This window comes from Chinchilla lanigera, unplaced genomic scaffold, assembly GCF_000276665.1.
Source record: "Chinchilla lanigera isolate Chin_1 unplaced genomic scaffold, ChiLan1.0 scaffold00085, whole genome shotgun sequence".
NCBI classification, from domain to species: domain Eukaryota; kingdom Metazoa; phylum Chordata; class Mammalia; order Rodentia; family Chinchillidae; genus Chinchilla; species Chinchilla lanigera.
The window spans coordinates 9,273,376-9,285,682 of NW_004955486.1; the positions used below are offsets into that span (position 1 = coordinate 9,273,376).

The window sequence follows — 12,307 nt, forward strand, 5'->3', positions numbered from 1 at the left end:
CCAGAGCGGCCAGTCCCGGCCTGGCGACAGCGCCAAGCAGCTGGCGCGGCGCGGGTGGTTCTTGGAAAGCGCCCGCCCCTCCCGCGGTGAAGTATTCGCTGCCACAAACTGCAGGGCCCCCCTCCCGCGCCCCCGCTCGGCGCCGAGCCCCGCACAGGCAGGTCGGGGCGGGGCGGCGGGGCCCCACGCAGCAGGCAACAGAGGCAAGGTCCGAGCATCTCTTTATAAAACGGGGCGCGCGCGGCGCTCACACGAAGATCTGGATGCGGTCGCGGATGGGCTGGCGGCAGATGGGGCAGGCGCTGAGCGCGGCGCCGCAGGGCGCGCACGCGCCGTGGCCGCACTGGAACACTAGGCGGATGTGGCTGTCGATGCAGATCGGGCAGGTGATGCGCTCCTCCATCTGCCGGTAGCGGCTCTGCAGCTCCTCCACCAGCTGCCGTGGCGGGCCGGGCGCGGGGGCAGCGCCCGCCACCTCGGATCCATCTGCGGGGCGGGGCGCGGGGTCAGCCGGGCAGGGCCAGCCCCCCGCGCCGCCCTCAGCCCCTCACCCACCTGGGCGCAGCTTCTTGCTGATGGCCACCTGGCACCGGATGCACTTCTTCATCCTGCGCGCGCACTCTGCGGGGACAGCAGCGGGTTTGCCGCGCGCGGGCCAAGGCCCCGGGTCCCCGGGTCCCCCACACTCACCCTCGCACACGGTACGGTGCTGGCACGGTGAGAACAGAACCAGCGGCGCCAGCTCCGAGCACACCAGACACTCCGCGGCCTCCGGCCCGGGGGCGGCCACGTGCAGATTCGTCACGGTGTTAGGGGTGCTGCGTGTGAGCCTGGGGCCAGGGGCCAGGCCGCCCCCGCCGCCCACCTGCCGCTCCCTGCAATCGGAGGCAGGGGCTTGAAAAGGCCCTGCTGCAGCCAGCACCCTCCTCCCCCGCGGCGCTCACCGGAAACGCTGGGCGCAGCCCTGCAGCGCCTTGAGCACCCGGGCCTCCGTGGTTAGGTCCAGGGGGCTCCGGCCGCGGTGGTTGGCGTAGGTCACGTCGGCGCCCTCCAGCGCCAGGAAGCAGGCGACTGCAACGCCCACTGTCAGCTCTGTGCCGCCTGGGAGCCCCAAGGCCTGCAGCTGGGCCGCAGGACAGAAGCCTGTGAGGGGTGCTGGCAGGCCCGAGCAGTGCCCCTGCTCTTGGGCAAAAGCCACAGGTACCCCTTTGAGGCCGCAGGGACCCTGCAGGCTGGAGGCCCCCACAACACATGCTGGTGAGGACCACGAGGACGGCTCCCACAAACCTGTCCCCAGCGCCGCCCCTCCCAGAAAGCCTGGCTACCCCCAGCATCACCACAGCGACTTGGAGCCGCAGGCCCACCTCTCCACACCAACTCCTTACTTCCTCACCCTGGACAGCAGCTGTAAGGGCCCTGGGTCCCCCCCAGCCCTGTCAGCCACCAAAGGCAGCAGTTGATGACGCTGCAGGGCCACGTGCAGGGCTGTGTCCCCCTCCTCATCCTCCGTGTTGACGCTGCAGCCAGCGTCCACCAGCAGCGGCACCAGCCCCACGTGGCCTTGCTGCACTGCCAGGTGCAGTGGGGACTGGAGCTTGCGGTTGCGCGCGTTCACGTCGCAGCGGCCCTGGGGAGGGGGTGCCGGCTCAGCCCAGTGCCTCAGCTTGGCCCGGCTCCCATCCCTGGGGAGGCCAGGGACCCCCACCTACCTCCTGGATCAGGATCTGGGCGACCTCTCGGTGGTTGTTGAGGGCGGCCAGATGCAGGGCAGTGAAGCCATCCTCTTTCTTGGCATCCACCAGCTGCCGAGCCCGCACTAGAATCTTCCTGACGGCTCTGTGGGAGCAGGGAGGTCTGTCCAGGCTGGCCCAGGGTGGCCCAGGCTGGCTGCTGGCAGGGTGCCCACCCCAACTCACAGCGCATGGCCCTTGAGGGCCGCGTGGTGCAACAGCGTGAAGCCCTGGCTATTGGTGGCAGTGATGTTGACGCCTGGCACCTCTGTGAGGACCTCTACGATGCCACTGGCACCGGTGCCCGCCGAGATGGCCGAGTGCAGGGGTGTGTCTGCGTGGGCATCCTGCAGCCGGGAGCCAGTGGTCACTCCACAGCAACTTCCTCTGCGGTCACTGGGTCAGGGCACCCAGGAGCCCACACTCACGGGCAGGTTGACGTCGCAGCCACGCTCACACAGGACGCGCACCACCTCCAGGAAGCCCCTCTGCACTGCCACGTGCAGGGCTGTGCTCCGGGTGCCATTGAGTGCATCAGCCCCACAGCCCGCGCTCAGAAGCACCCGGGCAGCCTCAGGCTGGTTCCTGAGGGCAGAGGAAGGGACACTGTGCTGCTGGCTGGGCCACAGGCTCAGCCCTTGCGGACCCCCAGCCCACCAAGTCTCACCCCAGGGCCGCATAATGCAGTGCGGTGTTGCCCTCCTCATCCGGGAGGTCCACGCCTGCTCGTGCCTGCAGCAGCCGACGCACCAGCTCCACCTGTCCCAGGTAGGTGGCCACCTGCAGGGCGGTCCTGCCCTGGTTCCTGCTGTCCACCTGCCAGGGGAGCCAATGATAAGTCCAGGTCCTGCCTGGCCTTCTGCTGACCCTTGGGGTAGGCAGGGCAGAACTTGCCTGCTCTGGATGCCTCCGCAGCAGGTCCACTGCCCGTGCCACGTTACCCAGTGCCGCCTCTACCACCAGCCTCCCAGGGTGCTCTGGGTCAGTCTTCTGGGCCCGCAGCTTGTCCAGGGCCATGCTCAGCGAGCCTGGGCGCAGGCAGGTTTAGGGCTGGGCAGGCCCACCCTGGCTCCCACCAGCCACCCACTAGGGCAGGAGCCATACTTTTGTTCTCCCGGGCGCGCTCAGCCACATCTAGGTTGGCGTCCTCCTCAGGCCGGTAGGCCACCAGGCAGGAGGGGCTGAAGGTCCACCACTGGCCACCAACTGCCACTCGCAGGTTGCCATCACCAAACACCTTCACCACTTTGCCAACACGGCCCAGGGCCTGCGGGGAGAGGCGGGGTCACGGCGGGTCTGCGGGGAAGGGGTGGTCAGCAGCAGGACAGGGGACTCACAGGAGCCATGTCATCTGTCCACTCGCCATGCCCAGCCTGCAGCCGCTTCACGGTGTCAAGGTCGTCGATGACCCGGACCACGTCTCCCACCCAGAAGGAGTTGTGCTGGTGGCAGAGAGACAGGTAGGAGGGTCCCCCCAGCCACACCTGGCTTCTCAGCGTGGTGGAAGGCGCCCCCATGGAGCCACATTGGACAGTACCCCAAGCACCATCGGAGGATCTGGCTGGACAGGGTCCCAGGTAGCCAAAGCAGCCCTGGGCGGCCCGGCCCATTGTGGGGTGAAAGCCGAGGCAGCTGGGCAGCAGCGTCCACTCTGGATGGAAGTCACCTCCAGGGAGAGGCCAGGATGGCTTGGAACCAGAGGGATACCAGGGCAGGGCAGGGCCAAGGTGGGGCGGAAGTTGTACCCCACAGCAGAAAGCTGCTTCCTCTGTGCACTACCTGCCCTGAAACTACCCCGCCACCTTACCGAGAAGAGCCACCCTCCACGGCCTGCGCCCCTCATACACTGTCTGCCACCCGCACCCGCCATCCCATCCTGCTCCACACTCCTCGCCCACCTCCTCTGTGCTCCATCCTGGCCTCTGTCTTCACAGGAGTCACATCTGCCCTTGCTGTGCCCACAGGGAGACCTCAGAGAGGAGCCCGGCACTCATGCCCGGCCTGCCACCACCCCTCCAGCCCAGGGCTCTGGCAGCTGCCCCTCCTCTGGGCCCCACCATCCTCCAGATCTGCAACTCCTGGGCACAGGTACCCTGGCTCTGCCTGGCCACCCAAACAGCCGAGGAGGTACCCAGAGGAGGCTGGGCCCAGCCACCTAGGCACCTTGGTGAGAGCCCCGGGGTGGAAGGTCCAGCGGATCTCATGGTTGAACCGCACACGCACGTCCCCACGGTCTGTGATGCGGTGCACGGTGCCCGTCTGTCCGATAAACTGTGGCGGGTCATGGAGGCCATGGCTGGGGCAGGCAGAGGGCTTGGGAGGGGAGGGCACACAGGGCTCAGCGGGCCAGGCCGCTCACCTCCGCCATCCTGGGGTTCCAGCCGCCATGACCTTCCTGCATGTCCCTCAGGATGTCTGTGTCCAGCAGACACTTGACTTTGTCCCCGCGCTGGAAGGGCTGGCCGTCGGCACTCACCCTGCGCTGCAGCTCAGCCGGCTTGCCTGCGGGGTGGGGCAGGCCAGGTCTCAGCAGCGCTAGGGTGCCCAGGGCCCGGGCGGGCGGGCAGCGGGGGCGCCCCCTACCGAGCCGCGGGAGGTGCTCCTTGTAGTAGAAGCCGCCGGCAGCCTCCCCCACACACTTGAGGTCCACCTTGCCCTTGTGGCCCACGCGGTACACGTTAGTGGTTCCGTCTGCCCAGGTCACACTGGCCACACTCCGGCCGGTCTCCACGTCCCAGCCACGGATGTCCACCACACGGCCTGGCTTCCCTTCTCCCCCTGGGGAGACAGTGTCCCCATCACAGGGCTAGGACTGCGTCCCGAGTCCAAGCTGCCCAGCTGCCCACCCCAGCCACCACTCACCATCCTGGGAGCCCCACTCCCAGTCGGGGCCTCGCACCACCTTTGCTCCCTGGAAGATGCCCCTGAGCGGGGTGCGCTGGAGGCCTTGGCGGGGACTCAGCACAACACTGCAAGAGAGCCAGCCTGAGCCATGGAGGGCAGTGCTCTCCCGGCTGGGGCTGCAGGGCAGTAGCCAGGCCCCCAGAGCCCAGCCCCTCAGACTCCCGATCAGCAGGCACGCGCCCGGCCACCAGCACAGAGGGCAACAAGCACCTGGGCCTAGGGCACACACTGCTCTCCACTTGCAGGGCTGGGGCGGGGGTGCCCAGTGATGTCCCGGGCGCCTGCCCTGTCCTGCAGATAGCCCTCTCCCAGCCCCTGCCCAGGGCCATTCCCAGCGGTGCAAGCAGCTGGCTCCACAGCGCTTGCCACCGCTGCCCGTGTAGCCACACACACACAGCGCCCCCCAGTGCCCGTCTGCAGCTTTGGGCTGTGCAGGCACAGAGGTGACCCTGGCCACAGCTCCTCCCTTGGAGCCCTGCTTGGGGACTCAGGGGCCTTTCCAGGAGTGACCGTGACTCTGGACCTTCCTCAAGGATGGCTCAGGAGGGACCCGCCTTCCCTCCCTGGGAGCGGCAGGGCCGAGGACTAGGCCTGCGGGAACTCACGGGCGCGAGTGGGCGGTCTCGTAGCGCTCGAAGGCATGGGTGAGGTCGTGCTTGTTGTGCATATAGCACTGCGTGCAAAGGTCATAGTCAAAGCAGACGCGGCACTTCCAGCGCATGCCCCGCAGCCCGTGCTTCTTGCAGCAGTCACAGATGATGTTGGGATGTCGGACGCCTGCAGGCGGGGTGACATGGGGTCAGCAGGGGGCCCTGGGCCCTCGTCCCACCCGGCCAGCCTGCCCGCCTCAGGCACCACCACGCACCGATCTGCGCGTTGTCGTAGAGCAGCAGGTCGTGGGCGCCCTGGTAGCCGGCTCGGTAGTTGGTGCGGGTGCCCTGGTCCCACTGCACCACGACGGTGCGGTCAGGCGTCGAGGGGCTGCCGTGCCGGCCCAGCTCCACCACGGTGCCCACGCCGCCCTCGCCTCCATCCTGCTGGCCCCACTTCCAGTCCATACCGCGCACCACACGCATGCCCACCTGCACACCCGCCTGGGGGTCGGGGTCCATGGCGGGCAGGCTGCAGGGACCTGCGGCACAGAGCACCCTCAGGTGACCTTGGGGAGGCCATAGTCGGCCCGCAGGACACCTGTCCTGGGAGAGGACCAGGGCCCGAGTGCAGAAAACAAACCCTGAAGAACCTGCAGGCAGCACGGTTGGGGGGGGGGGCGCAAGTGGATATACTGGGCAGGGGAGGTGGGCAGCGCGGTGCTCGGCCAGCACGAGCAGCCACAGCCTCGAGGCCAAGGATTCAGGACGGAGGGCCGGTGCTAGTGGCTGGGCCCCCAGCACAGCATCAGTGTGTACTTGTTCTTTGGTTTCTTTTGCTTCTCTTTGTGACTGAAGTGGGGGATGGGACTCGGGCCTGCCCGGCCAGGTGAGGCTTCTACCACCATTGGTGGTCCCAGCCCTGCACTTTAAAATGACTGGATTTGCGCTGAAGACAGCAGTTTGAAAGCGATACAGCTCCACGAGAAAACAGACTATTTCTCTGCGTACCCAAGTGATGCGTGGGGCTGCGTGAGTGGAGATGCCCAACCCCCGTGGCCCCTTGAGAACTGCCCAGGGGCTGAGGGGCACCAATCGGGATAAGAAAGACAAAGCAAAGCAGCAAGGAGCATGAGACCAGAGACAGCCCCACAAGGGCAGACACTGCCATGGGCAGGACCATCCTTGGCCTCACATGTGGGCCAGTTCTGAGCACACGGGCGCCACCTTCCGAAGCTCCTGTCTGTGTGTCTCAGGAAGAACTGGGCTCTGAAGTGGCTTGTGTGGTTTTTTTTTTTGTTTGTTTATTTTTTTGTCCTTTTGAGACAGGGTTTCACTAAGCAGTTCAGGCTGGCCTTGAACTCACTTTGTAGCCCAGGCTGGCCTCAAACTTCAGGCAATCCTGCTACCTCAGCCTCCTGAGTGTTAGAACTGCAGGCGTGCGCCACCATTCCTGGCTCGCAAACCTTTTTATTCTGAGACAGGGCCTCACTGAGTCTGTATGATACCCAAGCCAGACTTGAAGCTGCAATCCTCCCGCCTCAGCCTCCTTTAATCCCCAAAGGAACACAAACCCTCCTCACTATATATACAGACAGGGCTGGGGACATAGCTCAGCAGCACAGCACCTGCCTGGCAAGCATGAGGTCATGAGTTTGATTTCCAGTACCGAAAACAAAAAAGATTTTTATATATACAGACAGGCAAAGCTCACAAATGGACACTGAAGGGCAGCAAGTCCAAGACAGCCTGAACTACAGTGACCCCATTCATAGTGGTCTGCAAATGGGACAGCAACTCCAGCACATTCCGGAGCTGACCACCAGCCATGGTCCTGCACTCACTTTGTGTGACTATGGCCTGAGCACTCTGTATTATACCAATCTTGAATAAAGTCTTGTTAATAAGAATGTATTTGCTGGTGTTCTGTTTTGTTTGCAGTACTGGGTTAAGCTTAGGGCTAACCCTGTGTTGCCCAGGCTGGGCTTCAACTTGTGATCCTCCTGCCTCAGCCTCCCAGAATGCTAGGGTTCCAGATGTGTACAACTGTGCCCAGCTAAAACATATGAATTAGAAAGACAAGCTCTAGACAGGAAGAAGGCTCCAGGAGCCACCTCTACTCTTCTAACTGGTAGGCTCTGTGGCTAGGGAAGGGGCCCTGCGAGGGGAGACGACACTAGAAACCTTGTCCCAGGACACAGGCTCAGCCTCTGCAGACCAGCTAGGGCACCGCTGAAGACTGGGGTAGGGGGGTGATGCCACCAGCTCCAGCCAGGGCTCTGCTCAGCCACAGGACACCCAACATTTGGTCACCCTCCACGTGGGCCTGCTCCAGGGTCCCTTCCCTGTCACCTGGGCTGGGCCGGTTCAGGGCCCCCACTCCACAGCTGCAGTTGGCAGGGAGGAAGCCCAGAGCCAGGCTCAAGCCCACGTGTCTGCAGCCACAGCAGAGGCCAGGTCGGGGGCTGCCTCAGAACCAGGCCAGGATGAGGAGCCTCCAGCAGCACAGGGTACCACCCTGAGGCTGGGCTTTTGGGTGTGAATCTCTCGGCCAGCTCAGCCTTCTGCTGCTCTCCCTACCCGACCCACACCCAGGAGGCCAGGGCTGCTTCAGGAATAGACAGATTCCCTGATTTATCCATCGGTATGGGGACTGAACCCAGAGCCTTCTCACTGAGCTACATTCCCAGCCCTTCTTGTCCAAGGCGGGGCTTGGCCACACCAGGCCAGGCTGGGACTTCCTGTCCTCTGGCCTCAGCCTCCTGTGTAGCTGGGATTGCAGGTGGGCACCAATGTGCTAACAGTCCATGCTCTCCTGGCCCAGATGGCATGGCCCTCCCTCCCCTCGGTGGGCTCTGGAGGCCTCCTGCTCTGCGCACAGGGAGGTCGAGCCCATTCTGCTGGAGTCAGAACTCTCAGTGAGGATGCCCTCAGCTCTCTGGTGCTTGCGAGCCCCAGACCAGGGTACTCACCTCCAGCAGCCAGCTCTGCCTTCCCTGTGCCACTCTGCAACCCAGGGTCCCCCATATACTGCTGCTCAGCTTCCCCCTGACCCTGGCAGCTGTGAGGCCAGCCAATGTGGCTGTCACTAGACATCCCATGTGCGCCCTGGCCAGCCCCTGCCCGGCGGAGCGACCAAAGCCCACAGGAGCAGAAGAAACAGCACTCGGCTCCTGCGATGACCACAGACCCTGAGCCCCTGGCTGGCCCAGCACATCCCGCCTGAGCAGCACCACCGTGGCTGGCAAGCAATACAGTTCCACCGGCTGGCCAGCCCCATGCCCTCCCTGGCAATGCCCAGGCCCCATGGGGGCTGTCCTGGGTGAGGTCACCCTGCCTCCATTCACAGAACTACAAGGCCACCCAGACCGGACCGCAGCACCAGCTCTGCCAGCTCCCGCTCCCTGTAGGACTTGCTCACATGGTGGTGGCACTGCCCGAGGGCACAGGCCCACCCATAGCAGGTCCACACATTGCTCTTTCCTGCCAGGAGCTGTCAGAATTAACCACGGCCAGGGGACACATGGGGGGTCCCCTCTACCCGAACACTCCTATTTAGCAAGACCAGGGCTCCTTGCAGTCGACCACAGACCCACACACGTGTGAGCGGACACCCAGCTGCAGGCCCTGCTGCCCACCAAACCAAGCCCAGCCCAGCACCAAGCCCAAGGACAGGGGGAAAGACCCAAGCACAGCCACCTGCACCAGACAGCAGTCCTCCTCCTCCAGCAGCCCCACCTCAGTCACACCTGCCGCTGCTGGCCGATGGTCCGCTGGCCACACCTGCTGGGCCTTTCCAGCAAGACATGGAAGAGCGCCCCAAGCACGAGCCAAACACAAAGGAGCAGAGAGCCAACAGAGGATGCTGCAGGTGGCTGCAGGGTCCAGGGCTATCAAGACCAGGCCTCAGCCAGTGACTCCTGCACAAAGGGCAGCAGCAGGCTTCCAGAAGCACCCAGCCCAGGACAGAGCAGCCAATAGTGGCCGGCACCTGCCAGCTGTTAGGCCTGTGTTCTCAGCACAACCAGACAGCTCTCAGCCCTGGCCAACCTACCACCAGCGCCCACAAGAGTTGGCGTAGAGAAGCCAGGACCTGGGGCAGGCCTCCTGCCCAGAACCAGCACCCCAATGCCCAGGGGTCCCCAAGGAAAGAGGGCCTGGAGGAGCCCAGGCAAGGCTCAGGGCACTCACTCGCTCCACGGCCTCCCCTGGGCACCAGGATGTGTGAGCGCCCTGCAATGTCCAGGCCTGGTGGTACCTGTGGCCTGGGGAACCTCCATGTCACTTCTCTCCTGCACCCTGTCCAGATCGCAGGCTCTCCAGGGTCAAAAGCAGCATCTGCCAGTTGCTATGGATTGCACTGGCTGGGGCTTCTCTCGAGCTGAGCCTCCACTGTCCCCCAAGAGCTGAGGCACCCCACTGTCCCCCAGGACACAGTCACCACGGGACACACAGGGACAGGGCTCCTCGGCACCTGGACTTGGCATCCGAGGACACGCAGAGGGAGCAGGTAGGTGGCTTTTCCTCTGCCCTCCTCCCAGGGCTCTGGGCCTGGTCTTCATGACTGTTGTCCCTGGGCACCTTCCGCCCACTGTGCAGGTCTTCTGCCCTCAGCCTCAGGGCTCTCTCCCTCAGCCCAAACGGTCTCACCAGGACATAGAGGGCCAGGAGCAAAGAGGAAGCAATGAGACCCAGACAGGCGAGGGAAGGACCCCCAGCTGGTATGTGGCTGCTGCGCCCCTCTCTAGGAAATCTCTCCTGTAGGGTGGCAGGGGAGCCTGCCACCTCCACTGCTCACAGAGAGCAAGGGGCACAGGGCCTTGCAGGGAGCCTGGCCATCTCGGAATGGAGCTTTTGGACAGAGGCCTTGTCCCTTGGGGTTCCCTGGCCATCACTGTCCTCTGCAGGCCACGGGACAAGCACCTGCTCAGGGCTGGTTTGGAGCAACCCTGCAGGCTCTGAGCGTGTCTAGGAAAGGGCGTGGGGCACTCAGCATCCAGGCTAGCCCCACTGCAAATCTTGCTGATTGCTGCACTGCCCAGGACACTGTGGAGAACCCCCAGGGAGTGACAGGCATGGGGGCCCTGTCCTGGCGAACTCCACCCAGACCCTCTGGGACAGAGGCACCCAGGGACACTTCACCACCAACACCTCCTCCCAGGACCCACCCTGCCTCAGCCTCCTGACTACTGCCACTGCTAAAGAGCAGGAGGCCTCTGTGCCACCTGCTCCCACTGTCCTGCCCTAACCCTGCCAGCTCTGGGCACGGGGGAAGGCTCCTGTGAGCCCCAAGCGCTCTGCAAGCTGGTTACCTCTGGCCACGGCTGCCCCAGGGCCTCAGCTGACCTGCTGAAGGCTGGTGGGGACAGCCACATCCCTGTGGGACTGTAACCCAGCCCAGCGTGTACTGCCCTGCCCAGCAGCATCTACCAGCTGCAGCAATCCCAGCTCCACACACGGCTGGCCTTACCTCAAACCACAGAACAGGTGCCGAGCAATCCTGCATCCCACTCCTAAACGTGTGACTGACACTGCATCCGGGCACCACACGCCACCATCTTGGGGGACACTGACCTACAGGGTCCCCAACTTGTTTCCTTTGCCAGAAATGCTGGACATGCTGACTATTCTGGGTTCTGGAGTCAAGCCCCAGGCTGGCACCTGGAGGCTCTCAGATGCTCCTAATGTCTACAAAAGCTGTGGGGCCATTAGAGTTATGAGTTGGTCGGCAAATGTGCTTCAGAGAAACCAGAACTCACCTCAGAGCACACAGTACCCTTGAGTCAGCATCCCAGGCATCTACTTCTTCTTTCCTGGGTCACAAATTCGCTCAGCCACCAAGATTAGTGGAAAGCCAGCAGCCATTGCCAACACAGAGCACAGCAAACCAAGCGGGCAGCCAGTGAACTGGTCTGGAGAAAAACGGTTTCAGAGGCAGCTTTGCAAGGCTTTGCCACCGCAATGACACAGGGGCTGCCCGTCTCTCAAGAGGACAGAAGCCCCAGGACGGGGCAGGAAGACACTGCTCCCTATTTGTGAATACTTTATTAGAAAGCTTTACAAAGATACACAAATTAAACCATATTTAGCAATGAAGTTAGCAGACTGCCTTTATTCAGAATAAAGTTGTGCAGATGGCGCAGATGGCACAGGACACGAGGCTGTCCTACTACCATCACCTCCAGCCGTGCCCACTGACACTGCCAAGCTTACATCGTGTGTGGCAGTCAACTGGCCAAAAGCGGTGCATTACCGGCTCCTGCCATTGGACAGCGATGCTAAGATGCAGGTGGGCATCCAGGGTGCCATGGAGACCAGCCTCTAGGGAGTTGGGTGAAGCCCTGAGACAGAGGGCCCCGGGAACGTGACCTGACACCCATCAAGACAACTGCTGGGGAGAAAGCCATGCCGTCGGGGACGTCATCATGGCTAATCTTGGCCATCCAGCTGGAGACTGTTAGCCGCTGCCCCGCCACACCCCGGGCTGACCTTGGGCAGGAGAGCAACATTCAGTCACTTGTTGCATATGGAGCAACAGGCCGGGGTGGAATGGGGAGCCGGCGCCCTTCCCAGAAGGGGCAGCCTTTCCAGGGCTCCGGCCCCTGGGCTGCTGTGTCCCGCCAAGCCGGCTGGGGCCCAACAGGAGCCAGTCTAGCACCTCCGTTTTTCTTCCCAATTGGTTCTGATGGTCTCTCACGCCCCCGCCCACGCGACACACACTCAGATACAAACACAACCCTGCCAAAGCGGCACCGACACGGGCCGAACCGCATCCAGGGTAAACGCACCAGACGCCAGCTCTCAGGCCACAGCCGACCCAGCGCTCACCTGTCCGGCCGTCCGCGGTCCCTGCCCGCCTTGAGGCTCGGGCTGCGGCCCTGGTGCCCAGACCGCGGGGACTGGCCGCGACCTGCGGAGCTTCGGCGCGAACACCGAGCGATCCAACCCTGTGACCGGGGTGCCGAGACGCACAGTTAGCAGCTGCGACCGAGCGCGACCTCCGGCGCTGCGTCCCGGCCGGGGCGCGCTGGGCTGGAGGCCGGGACCCCTGCGTCAGCGGCGGGCCGCCAGGGACTGCGACGT

General features: G+C 63.9%; 1 protein-coding gene across 5 annotated transcripts; it reads right to left on the minus strand.

Annotated features, from left to right (window-relative positions):
• Window positions 1–204: 204 nt before the first annotated feature.
• On the minus strand, window positions 205–12,307 carry Mib2 (mindbomb E3 ubiquitin protein ligase 2; the record flags this gene model as incomplete). Of its 5 annotated transcripts, none has more annotated exon segments than XM_013504155.1 (19): window positions 205–486; window positions 556–621; window positions 691–875; window positions 945–1,123; window positions 1,394–1,627; window positions 1,710–1,836; window positions 1,917–2,077; window positions 2,159–2,315; window positions 2,398–2,546; window positions 2,625–2,758; window positions 2,835–2,997; window positions 3,068–3,172; window positions 3,894–3,989; window positions 4,090–4,232; window positions 4,314–4,508; window positions 4,593–4,699; window positions 5,240–5,411; window positions 5,500–5,766; window positions 12,053–12,307. In XM_013504155.1, coding segments are annotated over 19 exon segments (3,134 nt in total), but the record flags the coding sequence as incomplete, so codon positions are not given.